Here is a 21228-nt window from a genome sequence, read left to right on the forward strand (position 1 = left end):
CCAAGCAACAAACAGAACATGGGTAAGTGAGTCATTTAATCTTTTGGTTCTGTTTTGTCATGCGCTTACCAAACACAAAATGGAACAGCCGTCCCGTTCCGTCCTACACATACCAAACATAACACGGAACCTCCGTCCCATCCCGTTTGCGTACCAAACGGTACCTAAAGGACCCAAACGAACATAACACAACCCACTAAACTTCAAGAGCTGGTAAACTTGGTCACTTCTAAAGACCATACATTGAAGAAGATATAGTTTTGTAATTATTTTAGTTAAGAAAGGGCATTGTACTATTTTCATGTCAAATTTTAGTTAGAATTATAAAATATTATAGGGTGAACTGTTAATTTAGTCCATGATTTATCACCTGAGTGAAAATTAGGTCCTTAAACTATTTTTTTTCTTCAGAAAATCAGTCATTGAATTATAAAAATCTGCAAATTACATCCCTAATATTATATTCGAAGCTACTATATTCAATTTTTCGTCAATTTAAGTCACGTTACTTGCATGTGATTGATAGGAGCATATTTAGGCGACTTACTTAGCTTGTTTTCGTGCATTTATATTGTTAATTCATAGTTGTTTTAGTCGTTTAAGCCATTTTCGTGTGTTTTTAGGTTCATATGGCTAAGGAAGCAAAAAGATGCATTTTGGAGCAAATTAGAGATTGGAATGGATATCATATGCTTAAAGCCAAGTAGATGGACGAAATTGAAGACCAAACCATTCACTTATCACCCAAGTGTGTAATAGGATCAATTGGAAGGCAAATGAAGTAAAAACACTTCTTTTGGTAGCTGAGCATTATTCCAAACGTGGAGAGGATTCTGGGGAGTTAATTTGGAGTCCAAATGAGGAATCTAGGACTAATTTGGCTGCTGGAATTTCAGGAAAAGATGTGGAAGGGAAGTGGTGCAATTCGGCCATATTGGGTGGTTCTACACAAGGCAAGAAGGTGTAAACCTGATTTGCAAGTTGTGAAAACAAGAAAAAAAAACGCTCAAAACACATGCCATATGTGGAAATACCATTTACATCAGATTTGAGCCATTTAACTTACCTTAAACACTTACCTTGTTTGTCATCCTCTCAGCCATATTTTAAAGTAATGAAAACCTGATTTGGAGGTGGAAAATAAGGAAACAAAGTTCAAAACAAATGCCATTCTCAGTAAATCAGATTCTAGCCTTTTATACACACTTCATTCCAGCCACTCCACATGCATTTCCAACCCACATGCCCCTTTAATCATTCAACCATGCAGCCACACATTCACCCACATGCATTTCCACCCACATGCTCTCCCATTTCAGATTGCATCACACTTCATTCCACCCAAGCCACATGCACTCCCATCCATTTCATCATTGCAGCCACATATCCATCCCACTTCATCATTTCAGTCACCAAAACACCCACATGCATTCCTAATCACCCTTCCACACAACTTGCCTTCATTCATTCAGAAAATACATCCCTTGTCGTGGCTTTCCATCATTCCACACCATCATTTCAGCACATGCACTTCTCCCATTCTTTAATCCAATTCAGCCACTTAATCATTCAAATTCCCATTCACACATCAAAACCTTCCTCTTTGCCGTGCACATGCAATTCCCACTCCAGATTTTCAGCCATCCCAATTCATCATTGCACATCAACACATTTCAGCACACTCCACATGCATTTCCAGCTTTCCACCAAGTTCCTAGCTGTCATATTCCCTCTTTTTCACCTATAAATAAGCATCCATTGCAGCCACAAAACATTCACTCTTCCATATTCAGAAAACCATCTCATATTCACATTCATTCACGCCAGAAATTCATTCCCTCTCTCTAACACAGCCATACTCCACCATTCTTCATATTTTCTGCCCAAAAACACTCCTTGCCTTCCCCTACATCCATCCCTACCCTAAACACATCATTCTACATCATCCATAACCCCCAAAACTCACCAAAACCCCTTGTGCCGCAGCAACTAGAGGAGAAGAGGCCTAAACGTTCATACAATTCAAGATTGAGTTGTTGGAATTTTTAGGTGTACTTCGATTCTTGTTTTCAATGTTTACTTTGTTATTACTCTCTAAGTTTGTTGTAATCATGAGTGGCTAAACCCCTAATTAGTTAGGGGAAAGTTTGAAGCCATGAACATGTTTGAAATATGAATTGATTTCTTCCAATTGTGATTTGTTAAGTTGTGATTGCAATTCAATTATCATGTTTATTAAAAACTTGTTTTTGTATGTTGATTAGGGATGCATACTTAGTCTTCATGCATAAACTCGATGCTAGTTTATAAACGAGTTTCACCTAATCGTCACAAGTTTATAAACATGAGTAGTGAAGGTTGCTAGTCACAACCGCGTTAATTGAATTCTTGGCAAAAGTATCATGCATTCATAGTTACAATTGCCTCGTCAACACTTATAATTTTCATAGAGCATAATGATCTCTCATTGTATCTCTTCTATGCATTCATGTTGAGAACCATTGGAGAATGATTTGAATTGTCGCATGCATCATCCAATTCAATAACATAAGGAAAATTTGAGAGTTAATTAGTGCATCACGGTTAACTTGGGGTGTTGAGCATCATAGTTAATGAAAAACAATTGGAGAATCGATTCATATATAAATGTATCATGTGTGGAGAATGGACCTCTAACTAATCCATCCATCATCTTGTTTCTCAAATCCGTTTATACAACCTGCCTAGTTTATTAACTTGTTTTGTTAATTCAATTTTCGTCAAATCTGTAAGGATAGTTAAGGCAATTTCTTTTGTTTGTATCGAACCAACCTTTTACACCAACACGTTTTTAATTTTCATTGTTTGTGCTTTAGGCATGAAAAGGGACAAAAGAAGGATCCCGGTGTAAGAAATGTGAAAAGAAAGTTTACCGAATGACACACAAAATGAAAACTAAAAGCCAAAACTATTTTAAGTTGGTTTCACTTTCAAATTTTTGTTTCATTCTTTTACACTTTTCATTTCTCCCGTCTACTTTTCCTTTGGTTTTAGCAAATACACAAATTAAAATAAAATTTAAGAGTTAATATAACCAAAAGCGAAATCACCATCAAACGAACCATACGTTTTCTTTTCACAAAGGTTTCCTTCTATGTATGTCCCTAAACAGTCTATCCTTTTCTTAAACAATGTATTTTTCCTTGCTTTCAAGTACATGTCCCTTTCTTTTCTGCCATAACGTATAACACAAGATTCATCACCTTACTCCAATATCCATTTTATTTTCTACTGCAACAAGAACTTGTACTCAATATACATGGCACTGGCGTATGCTTTGACACGCCCTCGGATATATGCATTGTACATTTCATATATGCGACATACGATGGATTCTAATACTATGTTACAGTTTCATGTAATCTACACGTCGCTCGCTTTACATGCCATGGAATGAATTTATGTACTCAGTTTCAGAATCTTCATGCTCTCTACTGGTTTCCTGACTAAAAAGTGTCTCCAAATTTGTCCGTCGTCTCCTTTTTATCTCTCTAGCTAGGTCGATAAATCTGGTAATGCGTTTAGTTTGACTTGTGCTTCTTCCCACCAGTAAGAATACGTTGGATCTGAAGCCCTCGGCTGAAAGCTTGGTTGAATAGCAGCCTGGTCTGGAACTCCGAGACAAATGGGAACCATGCAAGAACAACTACTGGTGCAAGTATAGTGATCCCCATCACGTACTCGTACCCTCTTGCTAGAGCTTTGACAGATCCCCACATTCCTAGGGCCTTCACCAATGGCTTGCACGCTTGTGATATCTGCTCATGCAATGACACCAGCAGCGTATGCAGAAGTTAACATGTAAAATTGTCGAGGACAACAGCAAATAACGGATATTATAGAAAAGCAAAGTAGGTTTCAAGTTATATGAGGCATGTACCATTAGTAGCGCCCATCCCGTGGGCAAGAAGGCCAATAAGCTCACAAAGATGTCACCAACAGTAAGACTGAGGAAAGCGAAAAGCATTCCAATAGTGACGACAAACCCAATAAACAGGAACAACTTGAGAAGCCTGAACATCAGCTGGAAATCTGCACTGAACCTCTTTCTTCCCATCGACACAACCTAAGATTTTGAGGTGAAAGTTCACCATTCAGTGGAATAAATTTTAGAGATATGAAAACATCACTTTCAACCAGAAAGTATTAGAGCTTGAAAACTAACCTTTAGGATGATCATCACAGCGACAATGACCAGCCATGACAGACCATAAACCTGCAATTTGTATACATAAAGATACTTTCAGTTAAAAAAAGATATTTGGCAAGTAGACAAGGAGTTCTGAACGGCTGGTAAGCTTCGAAGAGTATGGAACTTGTTGCATTTTTTGAGAGAAAAGAAACAAATACAAAAGTAAATAAGAAACAGAATGAAGTTTACCATGATGCTTTTATCACCCCTGGCCACATTTAGATGGTACACAATTCCATATTGGAAGAGAAAAAAGCGCAGAGAAAGAACAATCTCCCAAAATCGTCCCAAAACCCCAGTGTGCTGCAGGTGTTCCTGTTCCTCATCCCACCAAGACTCCCAGCTCTTGGTCGCTGGCACACCAATACCACCATGGCTACTTATCCATTTTGTCCAATCATCCCAATCTTCGACTATCTTTTGCCATTCAAATCCCGAAGGGTTAAACAGGAAGGGAGCAAACAGCCACGAAACCACTAAGAACCACATGGAGAATGTGACGAAGATATATGATATTGTACCAGTTACTGCTGAACCGTATATCTGATAAATTATAAGCAGTACCATAAGTTCAAGGCCTTTCACAAAATGACTCCTTGAGTACATCCTGTAATTCTCGGCAAACTTTTCATGCCGGACAACAAAGCCACGACCAGTTGCTCTGTATTTAGCACCGCCGTGCAGCACAGTTCGACCATAATAATGAACTTTGGTGCCAAGAGAGAAGGTGAAGAAAACGGATGCTAGTTGCAGCTGCATAATTATCATGTCCCCTAACGCAGTTCTGAACCCTCTTTCTAGTCCAATTTCCATGATCATGGGCAAGGAAGTCAAAAGACCTAATTGGAAAATAGATTGGGAAGCCATGGCTGCTTGTAGAACATTATTTCCCCTGGTGGCGGCATAGTTCACAATTGTCTTTTCCATTCCACTTAATGACAAGTAAAGTCTGCCGTATAAGTATGCATAGACTGTAAGGACAACCAACTGGATTACAAGAAAACACTCATGTTAGAAAGAAAATGAAAATGAAGGAACTGAAAAGAGAATGCTCAGTTTCTCCCATTACACAAAGAACAAGGATAAGTAGGACTGCAAAGCATAACATTTAGATAACAGGGATATGATTTCCATGCTTCTTTATCAAATACAACTGAACCAGACAAATGGCAAATCTGTACAGTTTCAACCACCTAGTATTTATGTAACGTAGCCATCTATGCTGCCAAAGGCTCTAAGATATGTATGCTAATTTCTTCTGTTCGTCAAATGGCACAGTTTTTTAAATTAGGGGACAAAACAATGTACATTATCAATGGAAACTGTAGAGGAAAGGACATGGCATAAAACTTCAGACTCTAAATAGTTTGAAGCATGAGAAGTTCTCGGTAATTTTATTTGATACAGCTCGTCAATTTGAATGAATTGACTTGATGTAGCATGACATGCAGGATTTAAAGTTCACTGAAATTATTTGTCAACATATTCAAGGATGATTTCACTGAAAAATAGCAAAATGAATAAACAAATACAGTAACAGTCTAAGACTAAAAACAGCAAATTAAACGTCAAATATAAAGACAGGATTACCATTGCGCTGATGTAAAACCCTATTGTCGAAAAATAGAAGGACAACATGCGAAAGAAGTCAAAACGGTGCCCTAAGCGGTAGATATCCCTGCTAAGCGTTTGCTCTCCATTACCACAAGCAACTTTAGCTTCAAAGAGAGAGATTTGGTTGAGCCCAACATCTCTACCCTTCCCAACTTGAATGTATTCATGGTGAGTAACATTCCCTCGCCTTAACGTTGAATTAAAACCTATACAGCAAGAACTCATGTCATAAATCAGATGTTAGATGTGTGTGCTTTCCCACATGCAAACATTCATGCGTGCGCATGTGTGTTATATTCATGAATGTTACCAGCAAAGATGTCCTCGCTCAGATTGATGCCACGGGAAGCCTTGCTCATGCCACCACGAGTAATGTGGAAGATTCTATCAAAGACATCTGGGTGTCCATAGTGGAAGCGGATCCTGAAACCAATAGGTAATTACTATGTAAATGACTTAAAAACTTTATTGAACCAAATATATATCATATGAACTTCATTTAGAACACCGAGACACATGAATCTTAGTTTCCATTCCGTCTGTAACTGAGGCCTACATATTCAACATAATCAAAGAAAAAGAAAAACAGTGATCTGAAGATGGAAAAGAAAGGGAAACTAGAAAAGAAGGGTATCATGAGAGGTTAGATAGTTCACCGGAATAAATTGGTTTATAAAAATATGCCCTACAGAATTCAGTTCTTCTACTTATATCAACAGATGCAACACACCTCCAAAGTATGGCAACATTCATTTATTAATTAAATCTAATCTGAACAAATCCTTCGGGACTAAAAGGTACTGCTCTAGTATAAAAATGATTCAGATCTTTCTAAAAATTTGCCTTGGATTACTTAAAAGAGTTTAGTACTGGAAGAGAAAACATACTTCAAAGGTCTTGCAAGAACTCTTTGACCTATGGTCACAAAGCTCATTTCCTGATTTGACATAAACCAGGCCAATGAAGAAACACTGCAGTTCACATAAGATAGGAATCACATTTCGTAGGAGTACAGGATACAATAGTAGCAATACAATCTCCAACCGTTAATTAAAAGTAAAAGAAAAAGCTAACACGTAACCAACCTTCCAGTAAAGATATGCTCACGAACACCTAAAATTGAAGGAGGACGTACTCCGTGGTCCTCATTAAATTCTTCAAGAAGGTTTCTCATTTTAAAAGCTTCTTCTAAGTAATTGTCCTACAAGAAATTGGAAAAGTACATCTCAGTTGGACTGAAAAGTTAAAATAGAACTTATCATAATTCAAGACTCCAATAGGTTTCACCTGGTTCATGTCAATGGCCTGAAGAGCTTCTCCTCGAGTAAAAATTATAGCATGGTTCTGGTTTTCGGGTTTCCCTTCTCCAATCTTTGCCGAACCAGGCAACTTTATACGATATATTTCCTTTAGAGAATTAAGAAAATAATTAGTTTTTTACGTACAAAAGGCCACATGGTGAACATGGTGGTTCTGTTATAAGGTCAAAGGATTACCTGATCATGATTGTCAACAGCTTTGACCAAGACAGAATAGTAAACCTTTTGCACCTTTCCACTAGCAGCGTCACTCTCTTCAACTTCATCGATATATGCAACCCGAAGAGAAGGATAACTATAGGGGAAAAACAAGGAATAAGATTCTTCAAGAAAATGAGGTCGGTAACACTACTTTAAGAAATCAAATTGCAAATATTTTGACTTATCAGACAGATTACATACTTAACCATCAGATTCAAGATGTCTGTTGCGCGTCGATCTCCACTGCGTTTCTGATTGCCATAGTTTTGGCAGGTAGCAACATAGGTGAATTTAAGGTCAGCCACTGCTTCCAATTGAGCATAAAGAGATCTCTGGCTTTTCTTTTCTTCTTCTGGTGGAACCGTGATTGCTTTGTAGCCATCTAGTATCTCTGCTTATAACTCAAAATACTTAGAAACCAACATATTTACCTCCACAATAACAACTTCACTAGACACTCAACTGTGTACCATGAAAAGAGTGAAAAAAATGAAAGTGGAAAAGATTATCCACTCGTTGCATACTTGAGTAAGGTGGAGACCTTAGGCATGATGGCAGTATATTTCACACACGTTGATTTCTTTTTTATTTTGACAATGACTAGTTAAACATTAGGGGACAAAAGGTACCATGCTCTTAGTCTTACCGGTTTCATTGGCCATGTCAAGAAAAGCCTGAAGCTTCAGAGCTCGTCGGTAATACATCATTCCTCTAACTGCAACACCAAAGCAATTAGTACCAGAAATAAAACTTGATAGAGAAGAAGATGATAAATCAAATACCAGTCCTGCAGAGCGTTTGTCCTCGTAAGGAGACCCAATGACGAAGCTGCAAAACGTTCTCTTCATTCTCCCATATTTCACTATCCTTTTTACAATTAAGTCGCTCCATGAAGTTATTCCATTCATCTAGAAAAGTCACAAAATAGCTGTCAAATCATTCACACATTGACTTCAAAAGAGTCAAGCATGTTAAATATAGTTTTACTAACCCGGGAAAATCTTCTGTAAGTAGTATATGATTGATACACCGTCTTCATTTTCCATCTCAAGGTCCGATTTGGAATACAGAGTCTCCTCACTGTAGTATGGCGTCATGATGCTGCCAATGGGAAACAACGTAAAATGGAAATTATTTTATGAAAAAGACATTTGAAAGCTGAAAACCTTGGCCTGTTATTCAGGACATTGGCCCATCAGAAAACCCAAAGGCTTCATATGTGATACGTCTTTAATGATAAAGAAATTACAGTTATTTTCAACTGAAAGTTGAAAGAAAACAAAAATTATGAAACTTGCTGCTCCCACCGATTAAACATCGGAAAGAGAAACCAAATAAAGTAATTGGAACCTTTGGTCATTTCGTAAGTCACAATGCTTTCTAATGCAATAATTTAAGGATGCACACATTCAATTGAAAATAACCGAGCAGATGGAGTTTCCACTAGCAAAATGAGACCCAAACAACTTGTTTTAAGGAAGAATTGACTTGATGGAACTCAGATATCACCTAAGCTCAATAGCTCATATATATGAACATAACAAACCTGAATGAAAGCATTTTACGGACGCGGGGAGCACGAGGCATATCCATGAACAATGAATTTGTAAAAAATGCAATCCTTCTACGTGCTTCTAGGTTTGTTGGTACGTCAATGGCAGATTCCTTAACTGTTAGCAGCAGATGGAGGCGTCTGATCTGAAATTGTAATCAGCAAGAGGTGCGTCAGATTTCATAAATTATTTATAACATTAACTATCATAGTATTGTTACTAAAAAAAAATGACTGAAATATTAAGTAGTTTTATACACTTACCTGTTCTTCCCACTGTGCTGTAACTGGAGGAGGGAACAATATTGCAGCTTTTGCATCAGTTCCAGCAAAGAGTTGCCTTCCAGCATCCTTGCTACTATGACCAACTTCAACCAACTCTCTACAAAATATTACATGAGGAAATGCAAGAATTGTTAAGATTTATATGGGAAGCATTCAATCATTACGATTATTTAACTTAACAAATTAAATATTTTACACCAAAAAAATTATTTTACTACTATAAAAATTATTTTACTAAAGTTTACCAACCGGATCTCATTCACCATCATATCACGAGTGACTACTTCCAGCATATCTTGAAGCAACAACACCACCGAAGATCGCTTGAATGCGTCACCATCTTTCTACAATATGAAAGAAAGTGGCAAGTTTGAATTAAGATAATAGCCAAAACGAGCACATAGTGCAGAATTAATTATTCTTTCATATATGACTCACCAAGATCCCTACAAGCTCTACAAATTTCTTGCAAAGAGTGGGCAAAGAACCCATTCTAAAATTTACAAGAAATGTATTCTTTGAAATGTTACTTTCAATTTCCTTCACGATGATGCCAATTATCCTGTCAGATAATAACCCAATCAGAATTTTTCGTAAGATCAAAATAAGATGAATTCTCTATTGTTCTTGAATAATCGACAATGCTTAACAAAACGAAAATGAAGAAATTGAGCACACTTCCTTTCAAGTGGTAGCCTTACATTATACTATGAGAACCTCAATTTATAGGAAAGCATCGACGATATAGGACACTACTGATTAGCCACAAAATTATTATCCGTGGGAAAAGAGGATGGGGGGCCAAAGTAGTGAATGGTGGAATGAATTTAGCACACTAAAGGCTCTAAATACTGTTAGCATGCAATTGTAAAGGCCCAAATATCAGTCTTATCCAATGCTTGGGTAGTACCAGAAATTGAACACTAATATTAAAAAACAAAACACTATGTAGCAGTACCAACCTTTTCTCATTGTCTCCAACTACCAGAGTACTAAGGATATGCTTGAAAGATTCATAACATTCAATCACAGCACATTTCATATATTCATCCGCACATATCCGCTTCCAGAGATCGGAGTCCTTCGATTTAAATTGAACTGCCATATCTAATGCTATTGGGATCTGTAAAGGTAGACAAAGTCAACAATAAAACCTAGTAACTAAAACAAGACTTTAAAAGAACTGTACCGACTTTGCTAGCAAGCAAGAAGGGCGGCCACTGAATTATCTTCAGGCTGGGATCTGATGAATACGGAACTAGCAGCAAATCCATCTCCCTGAAGTAAACGAACCCAGTTTAGTTTTTACCTCATGATGACTAAGAGGCTGAAGAAATGAATAATATAATTATGTTGGGGAGCATTTCCTGTCATTTATGAGATCTTCCTCACGGAAGCTACAGATCACTTCATTCCACAACTGAGCAAACTTTGCAGCTTCACTTCTCCTGCTTGCTGTAATCTACAGCCAGGAAATCACGAATGCTAATATGTGTGCAAATTATAAGTGTGTTTAAAGGTTTTACTTTAATATGAAAGTTGTAAAAACATTAATCAACCTCCACGAAACGCTTTGAGAAAGAGAATCCCCTTTTTGTTGACTTATCTGAAGGCACTAGGTATGTGTTGAATGCACCGGGTAGAGACTGGAACCTTGATCTTAGCATTCCCAGTGTTCGAATCTGTAAAAGGAGAAAAAATATATGCATAAAAATCAGAGACAAAGTAAAGATAAGGCGTATAAAGACTACCGTTCAACTAGAATACACCTGTTTGTAAAGAGATCTAAAAAGAAGCATGCATTGAATACAACCATTGATTGAGTAAACAACATGATTGTCGTCTTAAGCAACACATATTTAGGCAGATAAGTGTAAATTTTATTTGGTTTAGAATATGATCCATGTTAATTTCTCTCAAAAAGTCTGTGCCAAATTAATATGGGAACAATACAACATTTTGTGTTGAAATTTTAGACAAACTTAGATTCAATTCTCAAACCCAAATACAGAAGTATGCTAGAATGGTACCACATTTACCTATGACTTTTCTTTTGCAAATTAAAAACATAACTAGATAAATTGGCCAAGGTATCATGTTCAGTAACAAAGAATGACAGAGCAGAAGTCAGACAATTGTATCTCAACGTATGTATAATTTTATGAATGACAGAGAACAGAAGTCAGACAGTTTTATCTTAGCAGATGTATAATTTCATGAATACACAATATGAGACGAGAGGTAACAAATAGTTTTGAAATTAGGGAAAAATAATTGGGGAGAGAGACAGAGAAAGTTGAAGGATCACCTCTCCTAGGCGATCAAATGCGCCAACAACACCACCATACAAAGTCTGAAAGATAGCATACCATATTTGAGTGTCCATCAAATAAACCTGCATTTAAATTCATGAAATAGTATGAGATGGTTTATAAAAGTTATTGTCAGAAATTTATACCCTGACAAACTCAGAAAACTGTCAAGATATTGATTCAAATATGGGAAAAGATACACACCAAGACTACTGGTGCCCAGAGTGACACAACTGCTCCATAGTTGTTTTGAGCTGCATCAACAAAGGATTACTTAGCATAAAACCGCAAGTTGAAAATCATGCAAAGATTAAAGCAATACAAATGATTTACCATTAGGGAAAAATTCATGCCATTGATAATCTACACGACGAATGTTCATAATGTCTCTAGTTGGCTTCACCAACGGCCTTATCTGGAAAAAGGATAGGACAGAAAATTAAGAACACAATTATTAAAATATAATTCATAAAAGGAATCTAAAATATCATAACATATTATATGACAACTCCCACCTGGATAAGATAGCTAACTGTAAACTTGCAAGCCAAAAGCAGCACCCAAAAAATAGTGTACCTGAAAGTTGGATAGGAAATCAAAACAAACGAAATCTGAAACAACCAACCCCAAAAGAAAACAAGAAGCTAAGGCATATAGTTAGGATGGAATTGGGTGCGTGTTCCTCGTCAAACTCACTTAATAAGGGCAAATTGACTTTCATGCATTCCCCTCCCAATATAGATTCTTGGCTGCAGAAAGATAAAGGTTAATCAAAATCTTTTACAGCATAGTCCATAAGCAATTAATTTTTTTATGCCAGAGAAACATAAGGAGTTATTTTTTATTTAAAACAGAGAAAACAAAACAAAAGTTCTGCGGTCTTTCATGCAAAAGTTCCCTTTTTTTCACAGAAAAGAAGTAATCACACCAAAAGTTTCTCAGGAAATAATATGAAATAAACTTTGTAAGTACACCAAGTCATGCCTAGTAAGTAACTAATGTCAATATTAAGAGAAGCTAATTTAATCCATCCAAATAGATAGCACCAAGTGCATAAACTCTGCAAGTACATTTGTGCTTAACAGATACAATGCATAGTGTTGACCACGAAAAAACTTATCATTAACTCCAAGATCTCGGCTCCATACTAGGATTAATCATATGGATGAATATGACTAGTTAAATGAATTTTAGATACCACATAGTACTTTTCGTCTCATGCACTGGTATGGTCTAACCATTAGCCAGTATCAATCAAATAATTATTTCATAACAGACTGCTATTCGTTAAGTCAAACACAAGTAAAACATAGTACAAATTTTGCAAGAGAATGATCTAGGAAATAGAAATACCTGTGACCACCACAAAAGGAACCTAATGATATGCCAGTCTGAGTTTTCAATCCAACGTCGGAGCAGCGGGAAAAGGAACAAAACTGCTCCTAATAAATTTGGCAGCAAATATACTGCAACAGCCATGAGGTATAAAGGAGGAACACCATTGATATTCTTAAGGAATGACAGTAAATCCATAACTTGTTTAGGGGCATTCTGGAATGAATGCACATAAAACAGTGGAAGAATGATTGCCCATGCAAGACTAACAATTATCTTGAGAATATTTCGCAGCACATCAGTGAACCTCCACCTATGATATCCCGGGAAGTTCAAAACAATATCCAAAATGCCTACATCAAAATAAGAAGTAGATATGAGAACACATTGATAGAAGCCTCGCTCGAAAGAATACATACGAAACAGTGGAAGAATGAGTGAAAAACTCAAAAGAAGTTATGCAAGGAATACTGGGCAACAGCCAACAGTAACATCTGATCTGGACAATGCTTTCCACAATGGGTACAAAACTATTCAGCTTAAGAAAAATCCTTTTCTAATAAGCCTCGATTACGCCTAGTCTCCTTCACATATTTTGCTTCTTAAATATTTTGTTCTCTCGATGGAAAATCATAGCTGCATGATTAGTTCATATTTCTTTCAAAATATTATTTTCTACATGAAAAAAAGAAGTTCATTACGAAAGGAGAAACATGTATAAAAGAATGGAAAAGACGTTCACTGGAGCTGAGAATTGGAGAACTCAAACAGCACCAACAACCTTAAAAACAATAGAGAAAAAGGAAAGAAACAAAGGACTAGTAAAAGCTACATTCCAATTTGAAAAAGAAAAAAATTGCAACAAAAGAAGTATCCCTGAATTCAGAAGAGGTTAGCCCTTCCATGTGAAATAATGCAAGCTAACAAGCGAACCTCTAGATGTACTTTCGCCTCCAAATTTCACATGGCAGGATGAAAGGAGAAAGAGAAGGGTTGTCCATTGAGTAGGAATGTACGATATACAAGAAAAGGCCCTTGGTGCCACCAAATCATTTATTACTGAAACAGGAAGTCATAGTGAATGGGGGGAAATCCCCACCTTGAAACGTAGATGTGAGCCATATTAAGCCAAAAACCTATATCACCTAGAAACTCTGGTTTTGGGATGGTTAATGAGGAGCATTCCAGACAACAAATGTATAGAGACCAGGTGGGGGGATCCTCTTTCTATAATAGTATGGATAAAAAGATGTCCAAAAGACTAAACTGGAAATATTCTACACTCAATTCTGTCCCTAACCATATTTGTGCAAGAGCCGAAGTATTATATCGATCAGCCAGAAAACTAAAGCACGCATGACCTGAGCTTTTCTTTTCCTTCTAGTTTCACCCAAAATAGAAACGAAGTCTGATCTATGCATCTTCATTTATATAGTTAGTGAAAGGCCGTTTGTCACAACATTAGTCCTTTTGGCCCCAACAGCTTACAAGGAATTGTTCTCCACAAAGTATGGTGAAACTTCTAAGAAAATTAATTATTGGCTCAGGCAAATAATAGCTCTTGTAGCGTACAAACATAGATACAACATTTGAGAACTGCAGTTTTAAGTTAGAATGTCATACTTTGAAGGACGTGAAGAAACGCTGCTGTGATGAAAATACTTGATAGATCTCTTAAGACATTCTTTTGAAAAATATCCAATGGTGAAATCCCTCTAAAAGCAACAATGAGCATAGCCTGTTATCCAATTCCAAATAATATATTATTGAAACAGACAATCATAGTGAACCGGGGGACATGGTGTCATTTTAGAACTTATCCATTGTGTTGTAAATAAATACCTGTAGAGCCAGTATGTAAAAGGTCCAAAACCGGTCAAAACTTCGAAAAATGTGCCAAAATGTCCGAGTTTCAATAAAATATGATTTTCCCGTGCTTCCAGATTTTCTTCTAGAGCCCTTTCTTCCCTGGAGCGAGATTTCTTTTATACAAGTTCGAGAAAACTAACATAAGAAAGGGGGTGGCAATGGTTCAAAATGCAAGAGTACCTGCACCAAGTCACGCGTTGATTTGAAAAAATCACCATCATCACGCATGGGCCAACCAAGAGAGAAGCAATCAGACGACCTGAAAGTAAGTAAATTTAAATCGAAATCATCTCAATTTAAGTAGAATAAGAGGCCCTCGATAGAAATAAAATCCCAGTCTTTAACTCAAAATATTGATAACACAAACCAGAAATATTCATTGAGATCGTCATAGTTGCACCAAGCTATGTGAGGAGCTTTTCCATTTTCGCTCTTCTTGGCTTCCTGGAACATCATAACAAACATCCTCATGTGTATAGCATAAGGGCCTGAAACTTCTTAACAGCGCACATGCTTCTGAGGCAACATACCTTTTCAATTACACGGTATAAAGGGGTTATAACTTTCCGTAAAAAAGCCTCATCATCCCCACCATAAGAAGGCTTTATATTTTCCCCAGTAACGATGCTGACATTTCCAGCCAACAGGCCATGGAGTTCATATGCCATCTGAATGTATAGTTGGCATCAATGTGTAAGAAGTCAGCACATAATTTTCATAATTACTCAGAAATAGGTTAACCGAAAAAGAAACCCACAGATCATTACATTATGAAAAATATAGCACAGACATTCTGGCATAAAGCGGACATTCGCTGCTTCACCCCAGATGAGGAGATATAAACCCATATACAGTATCTTCCTTTGCTGTATTTCTTGCTGACCTTGGGGAAGCCTGCATGGAGATCAAGCATAAGATCCAAAACATATAGCATAAAGCAAAAAGAAAAGTAATTGAAACATGAACCAATTACAATTGTTGCAGATACCATAGCATCTAACCTCAAACTATGTTTTCTTCCCAAAAATTTGCACCACGTTTTGTAGTTCTTAAAAAGTTTTCCCATAACTTTATCAACAGCTCGATCATCCATCTGCAAAAAAGGATGAGCTTAGTTGAAGGCCAGGAAGAGCTAAAAGGCGCACAAAGGGGAAAATTTTTCATAAAAAGATAGTGCTTCGAGCACAACAGTGAAATCAACAATAAAAAATTAGGAAGAAATCAGAAAGGAATTCAAAGCATCAAAAGGAGAAACTATACTGGACCACATGCACAGGCATCACATTATCACATGAAAAATTCAACTGACACAGCCAACATACCTTATTAAGAGGTTCGGGTTTGGGATGAAGCCTTATATGAGGATTTGCGAGTAGGGATATCAAATGCTCCCTTTGGTTCCTGACGTTGTCTTTCTGTAGCCATCAAAATAGGCAAATGAGTTAATAATTTCTTCAAGGTCATAGAGTGAATCTTAAACATTGAAATTGGTCATTTTTATACATGCCTGGAATCCAAACATGGCCCTCAGCCAATCAAGGAGGTCGAGATCGCCAGCTTTGTGACTGTTCTCCAATGCAGTAGGCCAGTTCAAACCACGAGTGTTCAATAGTGCACCGACTGCAGCCTTAACCTTTAACAAGGATACAGAAAAAACATTCAATAAGATCCAACCAGGCGCCAAAGAATAAGAATATAAGGTACCAAATTATATGACCACTAACAGGATAAATATCAAGGGTGTAATACCTCTTCAAGTTGCATGATAGACTGTGTAGCACCAGCAGAATCCAAAGGAAGAATGTTATAGGGAGCATAAATTTCTGTCTTTTCTTGGACATCTTTAGCAGCCGCAATAATCTGCTCAAAGCATTAAAATATTTTTATTGCTTTAAAATATTTTTATGGCAAACCGAATAGGATATTGGAATCATTATGTAACTGAAATTGCAAAAGTCACTCTCTAGTTTCCGTCATTGATCAATGGATTCTTCTGTACTTTAAGAACAAGGATTAGTGATTAAAAAAGGGCATTGTGTTTATGCTGTCACTCCTCCTGCTTTCAGTAGAATATTCTGTCATAGGATGTTTAGCCGTAATTGCTAAACAGCAATCAAACTGATACATCAATACATGAAAAATTCAAATAATAAGACCGTGACTGAATTCCTATGTTATCTCAAGTAAAACATGGGCAGATTTGCAGGTTTTGCTGCAGAGTAACAGAAAAATGTTTACTGTTTCCAGATGTTTGAGAGTTATCATTGCAAACAAGAGGAGCTACCATTGTTCTTAAAATAGAGAGAAAACAACCCATTAAGCAATGAAGAATCCTTTTGAGGTACATTACACACAAAAGTAGTCCAAGTCTTTTCTTAGAGTTTTTTTCCAAGTCTTTCTAGGTTTTCTCTGCCCCTTTAGCCCTAAACCTCTATCTCGTAATCACATATTCTAACAAGAGCGTTTGTTGATATGTCTAAACCACCTTAATTGATTTTCTCTCATCTTATCTTCAATTTCAACTGCTCCTAAAATTTATCTCGGATATTCATGTTCATAATATTGTCCCAACACATTCACATATATAAATAATAATAATAATAATAAATAAATAAATAAATAATAATAATAATAAGAAGAAGAAAGGGAGGTAAAGTTAATTACAAACCTCAGGAGCAACTTCATCAACTTTCTCAGTCTTGTTAACAGCGCAAAGCACTTCAAAAAGGACTCCGGCAGTGCGGTAGGCTTTTCCCAGTTGGGCTCTGTTTTGAGAATTTGGAATTCACTTCAGCATACAATTAATTAAGTAATTAAATAATTAGAAGAAGAAGAAGATTATAATTAGGGATTATTCACCTGTCAGCCTGCTCGCCCTGGTCAAGAGCTCGGACATAATGTTTATAATATTGCTGATAGAAGCTTTTAATTTCTCTGTCATCTGTGTTTTTAACCCGAGAATTCAGACTTGATGCATTGTCCTATAAAATCCAACATCCATGCATATTTCATTTCATTCTCTCTCTGTTATTAAATACAATTAAATCCCAATTTCAAATCAACAGGCAGCCCAAACTAATCAAACCATCTCCAACCCTTTGTTTAAAACCTAAAATTTTTAATCCAAAAAATTTAGATTTTAACCTAAAAATCGTTTTTCTCCTCTAGCCTTCTAAATTAAATTGTGAGCCGGAAATTATTAAAGAATGAATTTAGAATAATTTTTTTTCCTAAAGTAATTTAAAAAATATATATATATATTATCATAATTTAATTTTATGAACAATTTTAATATAAAAATATTTAGATTCCGATAAATATTGAAAAATCACTAAATCGACATCATGAAACTCGTGGAACATTACAAAACAATATGAAACACATAAATTTTTTTTTTTAATTACTTAAGCCGTTGAATTTAAATTTGGACTGCTAGATATTTTTTTTACAGTTGGATTCGATCAAATTAGATCTTAACCGTTGGATTCAATGAATTTATAAATATAAAACTAAAAAAAATATACATATATGGTGGGTCAGCCCTATTAATCCAGGAGGGAATCTTGACTAAATTTGACCCAAAAATGAGTTGTAAGTTTAACCTCCTATTTGCCTCGAGTTGGAGCAAGTTAGGGCAAGTTTAGAACCTAAATTTTGAGTTTTACTCCATAGATGGAGTAGGTCTTAGAATGCAAATTGTTCATGCAAATTTTTTTAATAAATCACTATAATTTTCTTCATTTAAATTGAAAAATTAGAAATCCATGGAGGGACCCAGTTAATTTCGTAATTAGATAGTTAACTAATAAGGCATATTTGTCGATTTACCTCTGAACTTGTTTAGAGCTACCAATATTCCTCATTAAATTTTAATTTTAGCTGATTATCCCTTAAATTTTTTATAAATAGCCAATTTCCCCTTGACACTAGATTTTAAAAAATTTCATCCAATTTTCCATTCATTTTGGTCATGCGGACAACACATGACAATTGTGTAGGGCAAAAAGAATGGAAGATTGGATGGATGAAAGTTGAATGAAAATTTTTAAAATCAAGGGCTAGGAGAGAAATTGGCTATTCATAAAATTTTAGGGATGATTGGTTAAAATTAAAGTTTAGGAAATAAATTGACTAATTATAAATGTTCAGAGGATAATCGGTTAAAATTAAGGTTATAAGGAAAATTGGTAGGTTTATACAAGTTCGAGTGACAAACCAACAAATACGTCAACTAATAATTATTTAATTGATTAATGAAAGTGGTTTTAAATGAGGGAGGAGGAGGGGGCCAGGCCAGAATTGATTAATAATTAAATCCATAATCAATCAATATACGCAGGAATAGGATGAAGCGATTAATGGATGGAAAAAAAATGAAGAAATGAAAGAAGTTATTACCCTCTCGAGTCGTTGGAGGAGCGAAGTCTTGAACTGGCGGACGCCACGGCCGCTGGAGCTCGGATCCAGTCGGTGCGCCTTCTCGAACGCATAGAACCGACCTATTCACACACACACGTACACACATTTTCACAAACCCCGTACATGTGCAATGCAATCAAGACCTAATTAAGTACAATATTAGTATTAATTAATCAAGACGACGACGTACAGAGATAGGCGACGCGAGGACGCTCGTTCTCGATCTCGTTGGCCACTCGGAGGATGGGAGCGATGGAGGCGAGAGCGGAAGGGACGACCTCGTTGTCGAACACCTCAGTGGAGAAGGTGGTGGTGGCTGCGCTCCTCGACGGCCTTCTCGTCAGCCCCTGCGGCCCGCTAGGGCCTGGCGGATCTAGGTTTGACATCAATCAATCAATCAATGGCCCCTTGATCGATCAGCACTTCCTCTGTAATTCTGGATCTTCTTCTTCTTCTACTAGTAGTAGCAGACGTAGTGCGACGCTTGGCTTGCCTCCCTAGCTAAGCTAGCTGCGCCAAATTAATTCGCATTAAAATGAAATGAAAAAATGTCCGAGAAAAGGCATGAAAATAACAGAGAACATGCGATTGCGTACGTACATCTCATTTACCATGCTGCGATGCGATCTCGTAATCGAAGAAAATGTGATCATGCGTACGTACGTAGAAGTCGGCGCAGGTGGAGAATATCATATATGAATTCAAAGAATATCAAACAACACGAAGAGAGAGAGAGAGAGAGAGAGAGAGAGAGAGGGAGTTTGTTTGGTTTGTTGGTGTGAAGGAAGCGAAACGATTCTAATTTCTAACAGACTGGTGTGTGCATTGTTTGAGCATTTACAGAGTTTACAGGCGCAGCTAAAGCGAGATATATGACTCCAATGTACGAGAGAGAGACAGATAGAGATTTAGAAATTAGAAGAAATGGTTTTGGATGGAAGGAAGGACACCGTTTTCGGAGGGAGGGAAAGCAAACAATGGAATAACCAATAATTTTGAATGGTTGGTTGGTTTGGGATGGATGGTTGGCCGTATATGTACCCGTTTCATGGAAGTTCTCCTTGCTTTCTTTACTTGCTGCTTGCTTCCTTTACTGTGGGCTTTCTTTGTACTGATGGCTAGATTGGTTATGAAAATTCCCAATTCACCAAAAAAATTAAAAAAAAAAATCGGTTTTTTCCTCGGCCACGAGTACCTTGCATTACAATCCATAACTAAGCCCTTCACACATAAATTCCAAATCTAGCTAATTGGTTCGATTAACCATTTTTAGGCTCAATTGGTTCGATTGATCTTTCAATAGTATAGCCATCAATTTTATATGATCACTATCAAGTTACTAAAGTTTGATTTTGTCTGGTTCTCAAATTATGCCTCTTTCTTCAATTAGTATTGATTTGTAAATTAAGATCCTTCAAAGTTAAATTAGTAAGGATATTTGGTGGCAAGAGAGTAATGTAGGAGATGATTTCTCTTTTGTTTACTTTGTGCATAAGTTTGCAGTTGATTAATTCTTCTACTCCATATTTTTTTTTTTTTGTCAAACGATAGATTTTTGTCAGATTAAATGTTAGATTGGTCACCGACAGAGTTTAATCTTTCAATAGTTTAGTCATCAATTTTATATGATCACTATCAACGCTGTCATGCAAAGGCCCAACATTTCTCCACCATTATTGTAAAGGGTCATTTGCATAATTGAAGTGGCAGCTGAGGAATAAGTTGTATATGAACTTCATAGTAATCAAAATAAACCCATCTTAATTACCTGATTAATAATCACCACAAATTGAAGTGGCAGCTGAGGAATCTTAATGTGACTTGGAACAGAAGCTTGGGTCAGTACTAAAGCTTTTCCTGCCATGACCCTTATTCAACCACGAAACTTCAAACTTGATGCATATTTTCTTATAAAATAGGAACATCGAGTCATCGATGCCTGGCTTTTGATGGTGATGGGACAGATAATGGAAAATAATTACGAAAATAATAAAAGTGACACACATCAGGAGATGTGTCTTTTAGATTTGAATCTACCTTAGTGCATACTTATCGGATTTACTAGATGACGCAATGAATATGAAATATTAA

General features: G+C 36.5%; 1 protein-coding gene across 1 annotated transcript; it reads right to left on the reverse strand.

Moving 5' to 3' along the window:
• Window positions 1-3147: 3147 nt before the first annotated feature.
• On the reverse strand, window positions 3148-19971 carry LOC137720329 (callose synthase 5-like). The gene is given in 43 exon segments (XM_068459382.1): window positions 3148-3797; window positions 3920-4105; window positions 4205-4255; window positions 4421-5218; window positions 5822-6051; window positions 6156-6268; window positions 6733-6816; window positions 6931-7046; window positions 7133-7252; window positions 7342-7459; window positions 7567-7756; window positions 8012-8080; window positions 8148-8273; window positions 8357-8466; window positions 8912-9063; window positions 9182-9299; window positions 9452-9546; window positions 9641-9764; window positions 10165-10325; window positions 10396-10496; window positions 10499-10664; window positions 10762-10884; window positions 11511-11597; window positions 11719-11768; window positions 11848-11929; window positions 12030-12090; window positions 12211-12263; window positions 12868-13202; window positions 14473-14587; window positions 14692-14817; window positions 14899-14977; window positions 15086-15162; window positions 15249-15386; window positions 15486-15612; window positions 15720-15811; window positions 16041-16133; window positions 16226-16351; window positions 16468-16578; window positions 17387-17483; window positions 17578-17699; window positions 19117-19217; window positions 19328-19647; window positions 19738-19971. Coding segments are annotated over 42 exon segments (5856 nt in total). The 5' UTR covers window positions 19524-19647; window positions 19738-19971; the 3' UTR covers window positions 3148-3560.
• Window positions 19972-21228: the final 1257 nt, after the last annotated feature.

This window comes from Pyrus communis, chromosome 16, assembly GCF_963583255.1.
Source record: "Pyrus communis chromosome 16, drPyrComm1.1, whole genome shotgun sequence".
NCBI classification, from domain to species: Eukaryota; Viridiplantae; Streptophyta; class Magnoliopsida; order Rosales; family Rosaceae; genus Pyrus; species Pyrus communis.